A 21,797-nucleotide genomic window follows, 5' to 3' on the forward strand; every position below is an offset into this window, starting at 1 on the left:
AAAAAAAAACATTTTTTTTTTTTTTTTAGAAAAACAAATATACAAGTTATTTGACATGTCATGAAATTCATGGATTGTACCTCATCCAAAAAAAAAAAAATGATGAATTCTGTTTACGTTTTGCAGTGGGATAAGCACAGACAAGTGTCTTCAAACATTGCACTTTTTATGCAATATATGTCATGTGATGCTCCTAACTATGAGAATTACCATCCATTGTAATTAGATTCCATATCATTGTAAGCTTATTTTGGTTGCAAAATTTTGCCTCTTTGTGAGCTGCAAGAACAAGCATAAGAGAAACCCTTCAAGCATAAGAGATTCAATATTTTTATGAGCTGCAAGAACAAGCAATCTCTTATGCTAGAAAAAAGAAGAAACATGAAAGCCAAGAGTCTTAGTATACCTCATATGAATGACGCAAATTGTCGGAGAAGAAGGAAGATGAAGACAAACTCTTCAAGTCCAATACTTTAGACGACATGATAACCAAAAAAGAACAAATCCCAAAATATAGAAAGATAATTAAAAGAAGCTCCATAAAAAAAGGATGCAAAAAATTTACTCCTTCATAAGAAAATTCAAATGCTTCCCTCGACCTACAAAAATCTGCAGGTAGAGCAAAACTTTTTAGGAGTGGAAAAAGAAATAAACTGAAAAACGAAGAATCGTTGATTAAACTAACTTAAACACCACAATTCATATGTACCGCATAGTCAAATAGGAAAGAAAAAGAACACTACAACAACAAGAAACCAGTTGTTCCTTTGAGATCTCAAGAGTAATGCAACAAATTAAACATTAACTTAAAGATCGCCTTAAAAAAATTAAGTTTCATATACACAAAACTAAGACCGAAATGGAAGTAAATAAAAAAGGTTCTTTCTCCAGCAGTATTGTTAACAAAATCCAAACAAGAAACAACGAGATTGCAAGAATTAGAAGAAAAACAAAGCACAGGAAGTGAATTCCACAAAATTAAAACCTCGATTTGAGCTAGAAACACCACAGTTTACCTTGGAAAACGGGGGAAAAATTCAGAAAATCAAAAGATAACGGTAGAAACAACAAAAAGAAATGGAAATATCTCAAGGAAGAGAAGAAGAAAGTAGAAGAAATGGACAAACCTGAAACTAGACCACATTCGATTACATTATTTAAAGTAGATCTTATTCAATCTTCCTTACTTACAATCTTCAATCCATTACTTGCATAGCCATGGATTATTTACCAACTGATTGAATATATCAGAAAATTTAAAGATACAATTACTAATCATTGCTCACCAGTTAACAATCAAACTACAAAAACAAAACAAAATTTCTATCTCAAGAATTCTGGATAAACAAATCAAATAACCTGTTGGGTTGTATGTCCTAAAACTCGTAGTTTGTAAATTTAAACTTATTCTATTTGTAATAAATATGTTATTGAGATTTTGTTCAATAAAACTGTTATTGAATATGTAAATTGCACTAAATCCAATAAACTAAGATCCATGGCTATTACAGAGTATTTGAACTTTATGTGGTGACATAAGAATGGATCAAGTTCAAGTAGATAGCCAAAACGGTCTATAGTATACGAATAAGGTTGGATACCTTATTCTGGTAACACTATCGGATGCGACCCACTTTATATTTAGTACAAACGATGTGATTCTGAATCGTTCACGTGGAGATATGCGAGTGGGGTTGTCCTATGCAAAGAATTTGTGAAAGACCGAACCAAGAAATAAAGTCACTCTTACTTTATAATGCTGTTTACTGTTTAAGATTGACTGTTTCAATTGCAATGACCTAGGTAACTCGGCCTTAATCCTGAAGTAACTATAAACTCCTGTTTATTCAAGATTATCCTTAGATTTGCATAGGTGAGGATTGACTCAACAGTGCTAACTCAATAAGCTTCCCATTTCAAGGGTAAGACCGGGTAGATAGCTAGGGACATAGGGTGTAAGACTTAATTCACTCCTACCCACATTAAGGGATAGTAAAAAGGTTGTTCCCTTATGTACTGATTTCAGGTTTTGAACAGGGGGTCCCACCCTCTCATTGATCCGAAAGGGACTCGGTTTAGTAAGTTGATCAAAAACTTCATTAGAGGATCAATGGGACTTAAGGAACAAGATGTAATCTTAGGGACAAAACTGTTGGAATTGATGTCCTAAATCTCTTGTATTCTCATAGCTTGTAAATATTGTATAAATAAATTGTTATTAATAAAATAATTGTTATTTATGAGCATACAATCAATCCAATAAACTAAGATCCTAGATTATTTTATGTAATTTAAATAAGTATGAGAGATATATGGTTGGATCTTGTTTAAATAATAACTTAAACGGTATGTAGTAGATAGATAAGGCTGGGTACCTTATCCTGGTGACATTACGGATACAACCCGCTTTGTAGATATTACAAGTGTTGTAAAGTGCTACAAATGATCTGATCCCAATCATTCATCTGGAGACATGTGAGCAAGGATATCCTATACAAAAAGTTTGTACAAGACCGGATCACGAAATAGTTAGTCTCATTATATAACACCGTTAATAGTAGAGGCTTATATTTCACTAGGATGACTATAAGTGACATGACCTGAGTCCTGAGTGAGTTATGAACTTCTACTTATGAAAGCGATCCTTTAATTTGTATGGGTGAAAGTGACCAGATTGCCAACTCAATAAGCCTACTATTTTGGTGATTCGTTTGATTGAGGAGCTGGGAACACAATTACACAAGACGAAATTCACTCATTCCTTGATGTCAGGGTAAGTAGATAAATTGCTCTCTTAAGAGCTGATTCCAAAGCCTGAACAATGTAACCACACCCTCTCCTGGTCCGAGAGGGACTTAATCATAGTTGAACTACGACTTATTGTTCATTAAAGAAATCAGTGGTACTTAAGGAGTTAGATGTAACTACAGGGGCAAAACAGTAATTTTGGTCAAGTTATACTTACGAGCAATTTGTGAAGGGTCATTGCACTGTTGATTGATTCTATCCAATGGACACAAAAATATATCTGTAGTGCGAAGAGTGCAACTGTTAGTCTTTAGTAGAGTGACCGATAGTTAATGGAAGTTAGGTAATTTAATTAAAGAGTTTGATTAATTATCCAAACATCACTAGAGCTTCAATCTACGAGTCCATAAGGTCCCTTCTGTAGCTCAATAGAGTTTTAATTGAGAATTAATTTTGGATTAATTTGAAGTGTTCAAATCAATTAAGAAAATTAATTATATGTGATATAATTAATTAAATTAATTATATGTGATATAATTAATATAATGTATTTGATACATTATAATATAAAGTATTTTGAGAGAAATTTGGATATGATTCAAATACTTTATAATTAAATTTAATATATATATGATTTATATTAAATAACATAAATAGTTGAGAAGAATTAAATATTTGAATATGAAATATATTAATTATAAGAATGAGATTCATATAATTGATTTTAGTATACATGTGATTATTAAATGTCATCCATTGTTTAGATAAAATAAAGCTATAGGTTATATTGTATTTGATACAATATAAAAACTATAGGTTATGTGTTATATTTGATATAACATATAGTATATATATATATTATAAACTAAGGTAGTTATTATATATATGTTTATTATTATTATTATTAATTTAAATTTGATTAAATTAATTTTAATTTTATTTTAGTTAAAGGGAGGGAGTTACAACTCCCTCCCATAATTTCCGTGCAGTGTGTGGTTGGGAGATATTCAGTGTTCTTCTTCCACCATTTGTGGATCTAAAAATTCTCTCTGAAAAAAATTTTACACAGAAGAAAATCTTCTTCTTTACCTCTCATCCTCTTCTTCCCTCTTCTAAATATTGGGTAGAGCTCACATCTCCTGCCATATTCTCAATCCTTGAGAATACAGAAGGTTTTAATTATGGGGGTGTCCTGATCAGAGAAGGGATCGGGGTCTATTCGAGGAAACGTGAAGAAATTGGCTTCAAGGGTATGTAATCTTTCTTCCTTTTTTCTTATAAAATGCATGTTGTAAATTTCTAGGTTTGATAATGCATCTCTACTCTGTTCTGTAATTTATGAATTTTGTAAAAATAAAAATTGGGAACGATCCCCGCTTCTGCACAGAAACCTTCATAGGTTTCCCTTAAAAAACCGCATTTGACCCAGCCGCCGTTATTACGAATGACTTGTGAAAGGTCGACTTAGTGATTATGGTTAAATCAAGTGAACAAAAATATATTTACATTGAGGGGAGTACAACTACTAGGCTTTAGTGAATATATTTACATTGAGGGGAGTGCAACTAGGTTTAAAGAGTTTAGCCAATTAATCTTGGATCGTTGAAGCTCATGATCTGTAGGTCCATTAGTCCCCTACTAGCTCACAAATGTATTAAATCTTAGATTAGCGTAATGAGTAAATTTAAAACGTTCAAATTCGAATTAAGGGAATTAGTAATTATATACAATATAATTATATGTTTAATTATTGAATTAAACGAAATTGGAGAATTGGATAATATTTAAATTAAATTTAAATATTAACCACATGAATCTAAATTTTTGTTTTAATAATTTAAAATTGGATATTAAATTATTTTAATTAATTAAATAACTTTTATTTAAAATTAATTATTTGAATTAATTTTATATATAAAATTAGAATTTTGAATTTTTGGAAAAGTCAAATACTATGTTCAGTTTTAGTTTTAATTTAAATTTTTTGAAAATTAAAATTAAAGAAAATTGATTTTTAAAATAAAATTGGATTTAATTGGAAAAAATCCAATTGAGTGGTTTTTCCCACTTTCAACTCACAATTTCACTAAAATATTCAAGTAGGAGCTGTCCATTTCTTATGCAATTTGATTGCATGGAAGAGGTGAACAACACGAGTGTGGATGAGTTGAGATTGATGAGCCATGCAAGTAGAATTTTTCTATTTTTTTTTCCATTGTTGAAGTGTTCTTCAACATTGAAGAAGAACCAACTATTCTCCTCAAAATTCTCTTCAATTACCAACTCTCTTTGGATCCCACAATCCAATCTAAAGTCCTAGAGAAAATTAAAATATTAAATTCATTTTTAGTTTTAATTTAAATTTTTCGACAATTAAAATTAAAGAAAATTGGATTTAATAGGAAAAATCCAATTGAGTGAGTTTTTCCCACTTTCAACTCACAATTCCACTAAAATGTTCAAGTAGGAGCTGTCCATTTCTTTTGCAATCTGATTGCATGGAAAGGATGAACAAGACCAGTGTGGTTAAACTGAGATTGGCGAGCACATGCAAGTAGAATTTTTCTAGTTTTTTTTTTCATTGTTGAAGAAGTGTTCTTCAACATTGAAGAAGAACCAGTCTTTCTTCTCAAAATTCTCTTCAATTACCAACTCTTTTTGGATTCCACAATCCAATCTAAGGTCCTAGAGAATAGTAGGGAAGATCAAGTGGTGGTATACAATGTTTTGTTGAGGAGATTCAAGCTCAATTTGAAGATTATAAAGTTCTTCAAAGGTATGTTTCAGAAACCCTCCTTTTATTGGATGAACATGCTTACTTAGATGCTAAAATTGATGAATTAGAGTGCTTAATGATCTTGATTTCTTCCGCTAATTGCATGCTAACTCCATCATAAGTAGCATCCCAAAATCCAAGTTCTGATAGCTAAATATATAATAGATTTCTTCAATAATAAGAGCCAAACAAAAATCCAAGCTGAAGCCACGTGCCTGAGATAACGTGGAGTGGCCAACGTCCTAAAAAGAACTAATTTTAAAAGGTAACAAAAAAAGGAGTCGAAACCAATCTTTTTTAATGGTGTGATTGGACACCGAAATAAAATAAACAATTTATAGTTGAAAAAAAAAATTTGGTTTGCGAAAGCTAGAGTTGAATTCGGGAGTCATTTGTGTATGAGGAAGGTGTTAGCATCCCACAACACCCGTTTAAAAAATGGTGGCCAAATCTTATATCTTGGATTGAAATCATTATTTAAATAAAATCCGTTTGGAAAAATAAGATTTTTTTTAGAAAAACAATGTCTTATTTTACACCTCATTACTCTAATATTTGAAGTAATGATCACATAAAATAAATGGAACAATTTTCAACAACTTGACTATATATAATTGATAAAAAATTCCTCACCCTAAGAAAGTGAGAAACTATTACATTTTCTCAATATTCGTCATAGGATAATCTTTAAATAAAGAATTTTTTAAAACATTAAATAACTCATTTTTTCTTTAGATCAGATCTTGGACTCCCAAAGATGTGATCCCTCAGCTCAAGAATTCTAAGAAATCGGTTTCCCAAATTTTCTAGATTCCGTCATAGAAGTTTTGGTCTTAAAGAAAACAAATTATTAGAAAATCTTTTGAAATAATATATTCATTTTTTAATGTTCCAAAAATGTGTAATTTAAATGACTTTGAAAGAGTTAAAAAAAAGATCTCAAAACTTAAAGAAATATTAATTAGAAATCGAAATTAATTTTAATATGAACATTACATAAGCAAAGGTGTAATTAAAGAAACATAATAATGAATGAAATAAATATAACCGAGCATATAAAAAATTTAATAAAAACGTATTGAAAATCGATCTTGGACTCTAAAAGAACCGACTCCTCACCTTAAGAATTCTAGAAAATTGGACTCCCAAATAAAAATAGGGTGTGGAGAAGGGTCAGAAGTTATGTATTGTGGCGGTCAATGAGGGGTGTTTGGGGGAGAATGGGGGAGATGAGAGTGTGAGGAAGGGGCAGGACTTGGGTATTGGTGCGAAGGGAGTTAGCCCAGTGGATGAGAATAAGGGTGCAGAGAGGGTTGACAAGTTTACTATGGTTAGTCGTCGTAGGCATGATAGAGGAGGTGTAGGACATAGGGGTGACAGTGGGTCACCGGATTCGGTGCCCTTGAAGAGCAGAGTAGTTTATGGGTCCCATGGAATTACGGGGTTTGTAAAATATGTTGATGATCGTAATCAGTTTGATATTTTGTGTGATGAGGGGGGAGACTCTTTGGTATTGGCACTAGTGCAGGCAGATCCTGATTCGTTGTATGTTATGGATGGGGTATTCGAAAGTTCGGGCAAAGGCCCAATGGGAGGTGGTAGGTGTGATTTCTTACAAGGTTCATGATTTGGTGTTCCGGTTGAATGGCCCTTTCAAGTGTAGGGTGGTGGCAGACTTTCTGGCTTCCTCCTCTGTTACTCTCTGCTGTTTCTTGAGACGAGGGTTTGTCAGAAGAATTTTGGTATGGTGATGGGTTGGTTTGGTGATGCTTGGAGTTGTGTATATAGTTATAGTGTGCGGGGAGTTGGGAGGATCTGGGTGATATTGCAGAAGAGTGTCTATGATTTTTCTATTGATGTCAGTGAGGATCAATTTATTTCTAGAACCTTAGTGGATATTGTATCTAGTGCTAGGGCACATATTGGTGTTGTGTATGCCTCTAATCACGTGAGTGAGAGGAAGAACTTATGGTCTCAGTTGATTGATGTGTATGTCTCGTGGCAGTTCTTGGAGTTTTTTTGGGAGATTTTAATGCTATTCGTAGCAGTTCGGAGGATTTTGGTGGTTGCCCTAGCTTGAAGAAGATGAAGGAGTTTGATGGGGAGTTACTGGAGCCGGATCTGGTTGAGTTGAGTGTGACAGGTAACTGGTTTACCTGGACTAGTAAACTTCAAGGGAATGGTATCTTGTGTCGGTTGGATCAATGTTTGTCTAATGAGGTGTGAAATGTAGCTTTTCCGTATTCGGAGATTAGGGTTGGTCAGTGGGGGATTTCTAATCATAGCCTTCTTTTGGTTTCTATAGGGGAGACGAGGAGTAGACCGCCTCCTACGTTTCGTTATTTTTCTCTTTGGGCGGAGGCAGAGGGTTTTATTGATACTATCAGGTCAGTGTGGAGAAGGTCAGAGGATGTATCTCTAATGATTAGCTTTGTGCGAAATTTGAACGTGGTGAAGCGGGTTTTTTGGGCATCGTTTGGTAAGCGTATCTCTGTGTTAGCTGATGAGGTTGGGCGGCTAGGCAGGTTATAGAGGCTGCTTAGGCTGAGGTAGAAATAGATTTCTAATCATAGCCCTTTTTTGGTTTCTACATGGGAGACAAGGAGTAGACCGCCTTCTACGTTTCATTATTTTTCTCATTGGGCGGAGGTAGAGGGTTTTATTGATACTATCAGGTCAGTGTGGAGAAGGTAAGAGGATGTGTCTCCAATGATTAGCTTTGTGCGAAATTTGAACGCGGTGAAGCGGGTTTTTCGGGCATCGTTTAGTAGGCGTATTTCTGTGTTAGCTGATGAGGTGTGGGCGGCTAGGCAGGTTATGGAGGCTACTTAGGCTGAGGTAGAAAGGGATCTTGCTTTAGATTCGGTGTGTATGGAAGCGGCTCAGGCCACTGAGGTTTTTTTGTCAGTGGCGAGATTAAAAGAGGTGTCACTCCGACAGAAGGCCAGGGTGAGGTGGCTGAAGTTAGGTGATATGAACACAACTTTTTTCATCGCTGTGTTCGTTCTCGTCGCAGTTGCAGTAGTTTATTTACGGTCGTGGATGCTGGAGGACTCGCCAGACGGTGCATGACAGGGTGGCAGGGGTGGCGATAGAATTCTTTTGGGGTTGTTTAAGGACTTAGCCTATGGGGTATAGAGATCTTACTGCCCGATTGGGGATATTGTACAGTTTAGTTGGTCCGAGGAGGGGGATGCTTGGTCGACCAGTGAGTCGGGAGGAGATTCAAAAGGCTTTATTCTTGATGAAGTCTGGGAAGACTCTTGAGCCTGATGGGTTTTCGGTGGATTTTTACCAAGCTACTTGGAGTGTGGTTGGGGGTGATTTCTGTGATGTTGTGCTGAATTTTTTGAGATCTGTTACCTACCTGGTGGAGTTAATTCTACTGCTATTACTCTTATCCTAAAGAGGCGGGGAGTTGAACGTATGGAGGAGTTTCGTCCTATTTCTTGTTGTAATGTTGTATATAAGTGTATCTCGAGGATCTTAGCTAAGAGATTGCGGTTGTGGTTGCCTGCTTTCATTAGTGGTAATTAGTCTGCATTTGTTTCGGGTAGGTCGATTTTCGATAAGATTTTACTGTGTTAGGAGCTTGTGGGGAGCTATAAGGAGGGCAGAGGGAAGCCGTATTGTGTGTTGAAGGTAAACCTTCAAAAGGCGTATGATTCGGTAAATTGGGATTTTCTATCTAATGTGTTATTGGCTATAGGTACACCCCTTCAGTTTGTTAGTTGGGCGAGGGCTTGTGTTACTTCGCCTAAGTTCTTTGTGATGATTAATGGTTCCTTTGAAGGATTTTTTTTCCTGGTAGGAAAGGGTTGAGGCAGGGGGATCCGTTGTCTCCTTTTTTATTTGTGATGGTGATGGAGGTCTTGTCTAGGTTGTTGAATAAACCTCTCGTGTGGTTTAGGTTACATGATCGGTTTGAGTGTTTGGGCCTGACTCATTTGGTTTTTGCAGACGATTTGATGATTTTTTTTGCAGCTGAGAGAGATTCTTTGGAGTTTGTGAGGCAAGTCCTGACAAATTTTGCAGGGCTATCTGGCTTAGTTGCAAATGTTGGGAAGAGTTCCATGTTTGTTGCAGGTGTAGAGTCTGGGGAGGCGGAAGAGCTAGCTGTGTCTATGGGTTTCTCTCTTGATTTGCTGCCTGTTAGGTATCTAGGTTTACCTTTGGCGGCTTGGTTGAAGACTGTGGATTGTGCGCCTTTGATACAAAGGATTACAGCTCGTATTAGAAGTTGGGCAATGCGGTCCCTCTCCTTTGCTGGGAGGTTGCAGCTTGTTAGGTCTGTTTTACAGTCCTTTCAGGTGTTTTGGTATAACATCTTCGTGTTGCTTGCATGTGTAACTCATGAGATTGATCGTCTGTTATGTAGTTATTTATGGAAGGGTAGTGCGGTGAGTCGGGGTGGTGCACGGGTGGCGTGGGATGAGGTGTGCTTACCGTTGGGTGGGGGTGGGGGGGGGGGGGGTAACCAAGCTGCTATTATGAAGCTGCTGTGGCTTCTCTTAATTAAATCGGGGTCATTATGGGTGACGTGGGTGGAGGCGTATGTTTTGCATGGATGGTCGTCGTGGGCTGTTCGGAGTGAGGTTGAGGGGTCTTGGTGCTTGAGGGCTATCTTGCGAAATAGAGATAGATTTAAGCATCTGGTTCGTTTATAGAAATCTACAAGTGATAGCCACTAATATTTTTTATCATTGATAGCTTAATCTTTGATTATATTTTTATAGTTAATAGCCATTTATAGAAATCTATCATTGATAGCCAACTTAGTGGATTTAATTAATAAAGTTGAATCTCGAACTAAAATGTAAGTGGAATGCCTAGAAGTTATCATTAATAGTATGTTTATCAGTGATAGAAGTTATCATAAAAAAGAAAAGAGACTTATAAATGTTTAGGAAGGAGAAGAAAATGGCAAAAAGATGTTCAGTGGCTATGATTGATAGAAGCTACTACTGATTGCATGTTACCAGTGATAGAAGCTAATACTAATAACATATTATCGATTATAGAAGCTACCCGATAGCACGTTATTGGTGATAGAGAACTATCACTGTGAAACCCAGATTTCTATTTTCTTTACTTAAGCAAGTGATAAAAGGAATTAACTAAATGAAAGTTAAATCCTAAGTTAAGGGGAGGGAAATTTCTAAGTATTAAGTAGATTTTTCTTTGAATAAATTACGTTGAGCTTCAATTGGTAAAATTGTGATGAAATTTGTATAATAAGTAGGATGATAAAACAACTAATGTGGAATGGGGATTTGAAAAGAAAAATATGGATTTGAGTTGGGAAGTTGGGGAAAAATAATAAGTAGGTTGAGCTAGTGTGGAATAATATGGAAATTAAGTTTGGAAAATTTGGGGAAATTTCAGCTAAGTATACAGAAGTTATGTGGAATGCGTTATGGTTGAAGGACCGAGAAAAATATGGAAGTTATGTGTAATGCGTGTTGTGCACAAAGCACTAGAAGGGAAGTGACTAGTGGCACAATCGTGTAGGAATTGCACGGAGACAAACAATATTCGCAGTAGCTAGGAGTGAGATTGTTGAGAGTGAGATCAGCGAGATCGTTGAAAGCGAGATCATTGAGATCGAGACTAGCGAGATTGGAGAGGAAATGGGAGAGAGCGAGATTGGATAGAAGAGTGGAGAGAGCGAGACCAGTGAGAAAGCTGGAGAGAGCGAGAGTGGAGAGAAAAAGAGAAAGCTGGAGAAAGCGAGAGAGAAAGCGAGATTAGAGAGAGCAAGACCAGCGAGATTGCTGGAGAGAGCGAGAAGGGAGGAGAGAGCGAGAGTGGAGAGAGCGAGACCAGCGAGAAAGTGGGAGAGATCGACACTGCCGAGAGCGGAAAGAGCGAGAGCGCCTATGCGTTAGTCTTGCTTTGTCCGATTCGAACGTCACGCCCACGCCTCGCCTATACATTGAACGGCCGAGCAAGCTTTCTGGGCAATGTATTTGGACACGTTGGGGGTGGATTATGCATTTCAAAACCCTAATTTGAATACAAATAAAGCTTGAAGACGTAAGGGCAAACGTCAATTAAAATCTTGGTGTCTGATTAAAAGAAATTCTTAAAACCTAAGAAACTGTGTTGGATGCGTTTGGGAAGAACACATTGAACCAATGTGAAGTCAGCTTATGTTGATAAAGGGAGGATTAAACATTTGGCCATGAAGCCAAGTAGGTGTTGTCAATCCCACGAGCAATTTGAATGCCTATAAATAGGGAGTTAGTATTTCATTTTCAGATCACACAAAAATCATAAATTTCGTAGAGAAAGTAGAAGGCTGTGAGAGTTCATAGAAATATGTCAATTTTGGACGAGGAGATCTTCCAATCTACTCGTGCGTCTGGAGTGATTCCAAAGCCATCTGAAATCTCTGGAAGTCTAGTTTTTAGAGTAGGGCTGCCGGAGGAAAAGGCTCAAAGGAACTGGGCTGGTGGTTGAGAAGAAAGCAGAAGGGTCAGATTGTCGGATCAGTCTGGGTTAGTCTTGAACATTTTTGAGATTCCGGCCAAATCACGAGGAATTATGAGCTGAAAGTTTAGGGTAAGATTCCTGAGACATTTTAGAATAAGCTTGTAGAAGGAAGTATTTCCAAACAAGGTTCGGAACTATGAGTAATCTAAGTTGTAAATTGAATTTGGATTCTAGGGGTGAAAAAGGAACCCGAGGAGCTACTAGAGTGAAAAGTTCATAAGAGTTCGAGGTGAGTGGCTAAAATGTTTTCGAACTAAAATGTTTTTAAACTGTTTTGATTATAAACGTTTTACAGAAATTATGTTTGCGAAAATATTCTCATGCCCACTAGTTTTATAAAGTGGTTTCCAAGCAAGTTTGAATTGTGATTTGAACGCATGCATATTGTTGAAAAACTATTTACATATGTTGATTTTATCCAGCATGCGTTATCATCTTTAAAGCCATGTTGTATATGTGTACTGTATATGCTTTAAAGAGAAAATTTGTTTATAAATAGTTTTGGTAAAATGCGATGCCAAAGTACAAGGAGAAGGCATCCACCCAACTAGATACTAAAGTACAAAGAGAAGGTATCTATTGGTACTGAAGTACGTTTGAGAAGGTACCAAGCCAACGGGATATTGAAGTACATTGGAGAAGGTATCATAGTAGCTCGATACTGAAGTACAAGAAGAAGGTATCTGAGCAGTAGTACCTAATGTGTGAAGTACTTAGTGTGGCCACAAGTGAATAAAGTCAGAGATTGAGCAAAAGGGTTCTCTCTGGACTAGTAGTTGGTGTTGGGATTATTTTACCAGTTATACAGTACTTTGATTTGAGAAATGATTTTACTATTTTATGTTTAAAATAGTTTTATATACATTACGCTTGGAAATTGTTTATGCTGCATTAAATTATATTTCAGATAAAACTATCTTTTGATATTATGCATGAGAATTTACTATGCTTTCTCGGTCACTCATTGGGCGTAAGCTCACCCCGTTTTCAAATGTTTTTGTTTTTTCCCCCCACAGGTAGCGGTCAAATCCTCTGAAGATAGCTCAGTATCTGCTCTGCCACTAAAGGACAAAAAGACTTGTAACCGTTTGCTAGGTGGTTACTGTTAATATTGTACACATGTTACTATTGTTCATATAGGAACCAGGGTTTGTGGGTTTTAGGACTTGTAAATCTAAGGTTGTAAATACTCTAAACAAATTAAGTTTCTAAGTTAATAAATTATGGGCCTACAGCCGTCTCGTTGCATATAATTTGTATTTGGTATCAGAGTTATTCCGCAAGAGTTTTTTGGCAGTAGGTGTCAGCCTAAATGTTGATAATTGCTGCAGTCACGCCCTTCTCTAGGCTAAGAGGATGGTCTAGGGCGGGGTGTGACAGCTTGGTATCAGAGCATAAGTTTTTGGGACAATTGAGGGATTAGTTTATACCAACTTGGTATCTAGTATAAGTTTTTGGGAAGGTTAAAGAGTTAGCTGGTACCAGTCGGTATCAGAACAAAGGTTATATGTAACCTTGGGAAAAGGTTGGGTGTAAAGTCTAAGTTGATACTAGCTTGGTACTAAAGGTTATAAGTAAGTTTGGGAAATATTTAAGCTAGTTTAGTACTAAAACAGAAGACTTTGGGTGAAAGAGAGAGTTCATGCATTAGATTAAATCCCATAGATATGTCCCTAACATGTGTACTTAATAAATAGGCAAAGATGCAGAGGAAAAGAGGAAGACCGAGCAAGCAGACAGAGAAGAGGAATATTGACCCTACCAGTGGAGGTCCTGAGGTCTCATCAGACTCAGATCCGAAGGGAAAAGAGTTAGAGACTGAGTAGAATAGGAGGAAACTTCTGAAAATGAGTCTAGTACACCAAAAGTAGATGTAGAACCCCAGTTGGAGGATCGAGTATTCGATAGAATCACTCAAAAATTAGCGGCAAGTGTAGGATCGATTCAAAACGATCCAGAAAAAAAAGTTCGGCGTGGAGAAGCTGAAAGCTTTAGGAGCCACGACGTTCGATGGAACCACAGATCCATTAGATGCTGAAATCTTGTTGGATTTGATTGAAAGTGTTTTAAAGTTATGAGATTCCCTGAGGACCGTAAGGTCGAGTTAGCGGCATTCTTGCTGCAAAAAGGGGTTGAGAACTGATGGAAAGTAATAGAGGCTAGACGAGGTAGTTTAGAAACTGTGACTTGGTCTGAGTTTAGACAAGTATTTAAGGATAAATACTACCCTAGTTCTTTTAGAGATGCGAAGACGGAGGAATTCCTTAGGCTAACTCAGGGAGTATTGATGGTTGCTGAGTATGAGCAAGAATTTACTGAGTTATCTCAGTATGCCTTTCCGATCATCGCGAAAGAGAAGGAGAGGTGTAGGAGATTTGAGAGTGGCCTAAGAAGAAAAATACGTATACCTGTTACCTCTACATCTAATTGGGTGAATTTCACTCAGTTAGTTGAGACCGATATCCGAGTAGAGCGAAGTGTAGCGAAGGAGGATGAACTTCAACTAGGAGAATGACAGTTTAGAGTGTCTGGAGAAACAAGAAGTAAAAAATTTAGATCCTCGTTCTCTTGACAGTCGGGGATAAGAAGTTTTGGGGGCATGAGCCAACAAAGTTTGAGTCGAAAGAAGTCCAGACCTATAGCTAAACAAAGTGGTAGATCAGTATTAGGTCATGCTAGTAAGTCGGTGGCTAGTACGGGGAGGAAACCGCTGTGTGTAAACTGTGGTAAACCTCATACAGGGGTATGCTACGGTAATAGGAATATGTGTTTCCAGTGCGGACAAGCTGGGCATTTCAGAAGGGATTGTCCTCAGCTAAGTCGTGGAACACAAAATGAACAAAGACAAGTAACATAAACGGGGAACTAATCTAGAACGACTGGGACTAGAGGTGAGGGATCCGGTGTAGCTAAGCAGAAAGGGGTAGTTGGACGACCCCAACAGCAGCAAGGTAGAATGTACGCTATGACACACCAGGAAGCGGAAGAGGCTCCAGATGTCGTAACTAGTACGATAACTTTATGTAATCAATCCGCTTATGCATTATTTGATCCTTGTGCTACACACTCATTCATATCTAGTATGTGTGCATTACATATAGATAAAATACTTGAACATATGGATGAGGAATTATTTATCTCTACGCCTGTAGGAGATACTCTAGTGGTACATGAGTATTATAGGAATTGTAAAGTAATTCTTGGAGACCAAAGTTTTTGGGTCGACTTGATTTCATTAGAATTACTAGAATTTGATGTTATCTTAGGTATGGATTTCCTAAGTAAACATTATTCCACTATGGATTGCTTTAGAAGAGAAATAGTGTTTAGGAAACCCGGTGAAAAAGAAATAACTCTGGTAAGTTTAATATCAACGGTAAAAGCTAGAAAACTATTGAGTAAAGGATATGAAGCCTATTTAGCATCTGTAGTAGTTTCCTAAGATAAGAAATTGAAACCTGAGGATGTACCTGTAGTACAAGAATTCTTAGATGTGTTCCCTGAAGAATTACTAGACTTACCGCCTGATAGGGAAGTGGAAATTACTATTGAGTTAATTCCTGGTACTGAACCTATATCCCAAGCACCATATAGGATGACCCCAATGGAGTTGAAAGAGTTAAAAGTTCAATTACAGGAACTTGTGGGTAAGAGGTACATTAGACCCAGTGTATCACCTTGGGAAGCATCAATCTTGTTCGTTAGGAAGAAAGACGGTACTCTTAGATTATGCATAGACTATAGACATTTGAGTAAAGTGACCATTAAGAATAAGTACCCATTGCCACGTATAGATGATCTCTTCGATTAGTTAAAGGGAGCAACGGTGTTCTCTAAGATAGATTTGAGGTCAGGCTATCACCAGTTGAAGGTGAAAGACACAGATGTTCCTAAAACTGCATTCAGAACTAGGTATGGACATTTTGAGTTCCTAGTAATGCCGTTTGGACTGACAAATGCTCCTGCGGTATTTATGGACTTGATGAATAGGATATTCCATTCTTATCTGGATCAGTTTGTGATAGTATTCATAGATGACATACTAGTGTATTCCAGTAGTGTGGAAAAACACAAAGAACATCTAAGGATGGTATTACAAACTTTAAGAGAAGAGAGGTTATATGCCAAATTTAGTAAGTGTGATTTTTGGTTAAATCAAGTCATATTTCTTGGGCATATAGTTTCAACTGACGGAGTTAGTGTTGATTCTCAAAAGATAGAAGCAGTAGTTAACAGGGAACGACCCCTGAATGTAACCGAAGTACGCAGTTTTTTGGGTTTAGCAGGTTATTATAGGAGATTCGTGGAGGGTTTCTCTGAGATAGCCCTTCCATTGACAAACCTGACCAGAAAAGATGCGAAGTTTGAATGGTCGCCAGAATGCGAGCATAGTTTCCAAATGCTGAAACAAAGGTTAGTATCAGCACCAATATTAACTCTACCTACACTAGGTAAGGGGTTTGAAGTTTATTGTGATGTGTGCTGATGCAGGAAGGAAAAGAAGTAGCCTATGCTTCGCGACGGTTAAAGAAGCATGAATGTAATTACCCTACACACGACTTAGAATTAGCAGCAGTTGTGTTAGCTTTAAAATTGTAGAGACATTACCTGTTTGGTGAGCGATGTCATATATTTACAGACCATAAGAGTCTAAAGCATATCCTTGATCAAAAGAAACTAAACCTAAGACAGAGAAGATGACGTGAATTGATTAAAGATTATGACTGTATAATTGACTATCACCCAGGTAAAGCAAATGTGGTAGCTGATGCCTTAAGTTGAAAAACTAGATCAGCTCGAGCTAGTATCAATTCAGTGAAGGGTACACTGATTCATGATTTAATGCCAGGGCAGCATTATTAATCGGTCAAAAAGAAGGATTATTAGCTTTATTTCAAGTGCGTTCTATTCTCGTAGAAGATATTCTACGTGAACAGTTAAAGAAATCTGATCTTCAGAAGTTAGCTGAAGAAGTGGATAAAGGATTGAGGACAGATTACCAATTAGGAGCTGACTAAGTGCTATTAAAGGAGGGTAGAATATGCGTACCTAAAAATCTACCAGGAAGGTAAGTGTGAATTTAAGTTATTCTCATTTAGTATTTGAGCATATAAATGTTTATGTGGTAGATAGTTTGGTTCAACATCTAGCTTAGAGATAACTAGGTGAGGTATCATTGGATAAACTAAGGAATTGTTATCAGAGTAGCGCAATGGAAGCGTGGTAATAGACAAGGTTACAGAAGGTTACAACAGTGGTTGTTGTGAAACCTTAAATTAGATTTAGTTCGAGTAAATTTCGAGGACGAAATTTTCTTACGGGGGAAGTAAATGTGAAACCTAGATTTCTATTTTCTTACTTAAGCAAGTGATAAAAGGAATTAACTAAGTGAAAGTTAAATCCTAAGTTAAGGGGAGGGAAATTTCTAAGTGTTAAGTAGATTTTTCTTTGAATAAATTAAGTTGAGCTTCAATTGGTAAAATTGTGATGAAATTTGTATAATAAGTAGGATGATGAAACAACTAGTGTGGAATGGGGATTCGAAAAGAAAAATATGGATTTGAGTTGGGAAGTTGGGGAAAAATAATAAGTAGGTTGAGCTAGTGTGGAATAATATGGAAATTAAGTTTGGAAAATTTGGGGAAATTTCGGCTAAGTATAGATAATTATGTGAAATGCGTTATGGTTGAAGGACCGAGAAAAATATGGAAGTTATGTGTAATGCGTGTTGTGCACAAAGCACTAGAAGGCAAGTGACTAGTGGCACAATCGTGTAGGAATTGCACGGAGACAAACAATGTTCGCAGTAGCTAGGAACAAGATCATTGAGAGTGAGATCATCGAGATCGTTGAGAGCGAGATCATTGAGATCGAGACCAGCGAGATTGAAGAGGAAATGGGAGAGAGCGAGATTGGATAGAAGAGTGGAGAGAGCGAGACCAGCGAGAAAGCTGGAGAGAGCGAGAGTGGAGAGAAAAAGAGACAGCTGGAGAAAGCGAGAGAGAGAGCGAGATTGGAGAGAGCAAGACTAGCGAGATTTCTGGAGAGAGCGAGAGTGAAAAGAGTGAGATTTTGAGTGAGAAGGGGGGAGAGAGCGAGAGTGGAGAGAGCGAGACCAGCGAGAAAGTGGAAGAGAGCGACACTGCCGAGAGTGGAGAGAGTAATGTATTTGGACGCGTTGGGGTGGATTATGCATTTAAAAACCCTAATTTGAATACAAACAAAGCTTGAAGACGTAAGGGCAAACGTGAATTAAAATCTAGGTATTCGATTAAGAGAAATTCTTAAACCCTAAGAAACTGTGTTGGATGCGTTTAGGAAGAACACATTGAACCAAGGTGAAGTCAGCTTATGTTGATAAAGGGAGGATTAAACATTTGGCCATGAAGCTAAGTAGGTGTATTCAATCCCACGAGCAATTTGAATCCTTATAAATCGAGAGTTGGGATTTCATTTTCAAATCACACAAAAATCATAAATTTCGTAGAGAAAGTAGAGGGCAGTGAGGTTTCATAGGAATATGTCAAGTTTGGACGAGGAGATCTTCCAATCTACTCGTGTGTCTGGAGTGATTCCAAAGCCATCTAAAAGCTCTGGAAGTCTAGTTTTCAGAATAAGGCTGCCGGAGGAAAAGACTCAAAGGAACTAGGCTGGAGGTTGAAAAGAAGGCAGAAGGGTCAGACTGTCGAATCAGTCTAGTCCAGTCTTGAAGATTTTGAGATTCCGGCCAAACCACGAGAAATTATCAGCTGAAAATTTAGGGTAAGATTCCTGAGACATTTTAGAATAAGTTTGTAGAAGGAAATATTTTCAAATAAGGTTCGGAACTATGAGTAATCTAAGTCGTAAATTGAATCTAGATTCTAGGGATGAAAAAGAAACCCGGGAGCTACTAGAGTGAAAAGTTCCTAAGAGTTCGAGGTGAGTGGCTAAAATGTTTTTGAACCAAAACGTTTTTAAACTGTTTTGATTACAAACATTTTACAACATGTTTGCGAAAATATTCTCATGCCCACTAGTTTTATAAAGTGGTTTCTAAGCAAGTTTGAATTGTGATTTGAACGCATGCATATTGTTGAAAAACTATTTACATATGTATATGTATTGATTTTATCCAGCATGTGTTACCATCTTTAAAGCCATGTTGTATATGTGTTATACTGTACATACTTTAAAGAAAAGTTGTTTATAAATAATTTTGGTAAAATGTGATGCCGAAGTATAAGGAGAAGGAATCCACCCAACTAGATACTGAAGTACAAGGAGAAGGTATCTATTGGTACTGAAGTACGTTTGAGAAGGTACCAAGCCAACGGGATACTAAAGTACGTTTTAGAAGGTATCCTAGTAGCTTGATACTGAAGTACAAGGAGAAGGTATCTGAGTAGTAGTACCTAATGTGGCCACAGGTGAATAAAGTCAGAGATTGAGCAAAAGGGTCCTCTCTGGACTAGTAGTTGGTGTTGGGATTATTTTACCAGTTATACAGTACTTTGATTTGAGAAATGATTTTACTGTTTTATGTTTAAAACAGTTTTATATACATTACGCTTGGAAATTGTTTATGCTGCATTAAATTATATTTCAGATAAAACTATCTTCTGAAATTATGCATGAGAATTTACTATGTTTTCTCGGTCACTCACTGGGCGTAAGCTCACCCCGTTTTCAAATGTTTTTGTTTTTCCCCCCCACAGGTAGCGGTCAAATCTTCTGAAGATAGCTCAGTATCTGCTCTACCACTAATGGACGAAAAGACTTGTAACCGTTTGCTAGGTGGTTACTGTTAATATTGTACACATGTTACTATTGTTCATATAGGAACCAGGGTTTGTGAGTTTTGGGACTTGTAAATCTAATGTTGTAAATACTCTAAACAAATTAAGTTTCTAAGCTAATAAATTGTGGACCTACAGTCGTCCTGTTGCATATAATTTTTATTTGGTATCAGAGTTATTCCACAAGAGTTTTTAGGCAGTAAGTGTCAGCCTAATTTGGGGCGAGGTGTGACAATCACTGATAGCATGGTATCAGTGAGATCATTGATAGCATCTTATCAGTAAAAGAAGCTGTCACTTATAACCACAATATGAGTGATGTTAGTGATATTGGTAATAAAACTTAGGTGATTTTTATATATCGAGTTTCTTTTAAAGGTGATAATCAGTTATAGAAGTTTATCATTGATAGCCTTAAGTGTTAATATTTCAAGGTTGATTCTAATGATGAAAGTATATAAGTGATAACGACTGATAGCTGATATCAGTGATAGCCATGATAAAAGATTATTAATGATAACTACTATGGTAATCAAAGTTGTTTGTCTTCTTTCAAAGTTGATCACTATTTATAAATCTATCATTGATAGACATTGATAGCCTTAAGTAGTAATATTTTAACGTTGATTCCAATTGATGAAAGTGAATCAATGATATCATTGATAGCAAATTAAAAGCTAATATTTCAAGATTGTATTAATTTTTCTCAAATTAAAAGCTATCGCTGATAGCAACTATCATCGATAATAATTGATAGAAGTTATCAGTGATAGAAGCTGATAGCAACTATCAATGGTTATCATTGATAGGTGCTATCAGTGATAGCTTTTAATTTGAGAAAACCGAGAAGCGAACAAAATGGTGGCTAGGCATGGTTGTCTTTTACCATTTTTTGATCTATATATGCAATTATTTTATCCTTGTACTACGTATTCTATTATTTTGGGCTTGAATTCTATTTATGTAACTAGCCTTTATTATATTATATTTTCTCCATATCCGTGTTCTCCTCAAATTCACAACAAGAACAATATTTTTGTTCATCGAGTTATGCTTGGATATTGACCATTGAATTGAGTTTTATTTTCCCCTTTTTTTAATATAACAAAAGAGGTAGGAAGATTTGATCCTCTAACCTCCCAAGAAGGTAGTTAAGGTAGTCTATATCAGTTACACCAAAGCCTTATTCACTTTAATAACAATAATTTTTTTTTGAGTTGAAAGCATATACGCAAATCAAGGTTGGACGATCATCTCATTTCCAAGGGTAGGCTATATGATAGCTCTTAAGAGAAGCAAAATACAAGTAAATCCCATGTTCTCGAGCAGACCAAATGCAATTATGACCTTCACATTGATCACTAAGTCGACTTCCTCTTTCGGGCCAGAAGACATCACCAGAAACCTGCCCATATTTGCTTCTAAAATTGCACCAAAACAATGTAGTTTGCCAAATGTTTTCTTTAAACATCCAATAATACTTCTCTCCTGATCTGATCACATGCTCCCCCAAATCATTGTCTTTTGACTTGCAATGAACCACCAAAGTTGAATCCATCAAATCATTCAAAATGCTCACTTGCCATGGGGACAATGGAAGCTGTACTTTGGATGATTGTGCTAAACATGGCCTAATAACCATGTTTGATTCCAAAGCTACCAATAAGATGAAGCACAATATGTTTACAGGTTTCATTTTCTTTGGAGTTTCCTCAACCTTCTTTCTATCCAACCTTTGTTTCATATATATTTATATATAGTCAAATTGTGTTCCTACGATGGTTAGATGTTCCTTAATTTTCTTTACCTATTACCTATTAAAAGAGTTCATTAGTTGTTATTGTGTAACTGATCTCGTATTTTATTAGTTCATTTCAGTTGTACATACTATTTAATTATTGTATTCGCCATTATGTTTATAAATAGGTCTAATTATGTCATTCACTTTAATGAGAAGGAAGAACATATCCTCTATTTCTATTTTCTTTGTTTGTTAAGAA

The 21,797-nt window shown here is 36.5% G+C and overlaps 1 protein-coding gene across 1 annotated transcript; it reads right to left on the minus strand.

Annotated features, from left to right (window-relative positions):
* Nucleotides 1-21,052: 21,052 nt before the first annotated feature.
* Nucleotides 21,053-21,439, minus strand: LOC150034564 (S-protein homolog 74-like). The gene has a single exon (XM_090316782.1). It carries the CDS (start codon nucleotides 21,437-21,439, stop codon nucleotides 21,053-21,055), a length of 387 nt encoding a protein of 128 aa, XP_090172908.1.
* Between the last annotated feature and the right edge of the window lie 358 nt (nucleotides 21,440-21,797).

Source organism: Benincasa hispida, chromosome 8 (assembly GCF_027475165.1).
Source record: "Benincasa hispida cultivar pf3 chromosome 8, pf3_genome.v1.1, whole genome shotgun sequence".
Taxonomy (NCBI): Eukaryota; Viridiplantae; Streptophyta; class Magnoliopsida; order Cucurbitales; family Cucurbitaceae; genus Benincasa; species Benincasa hispida.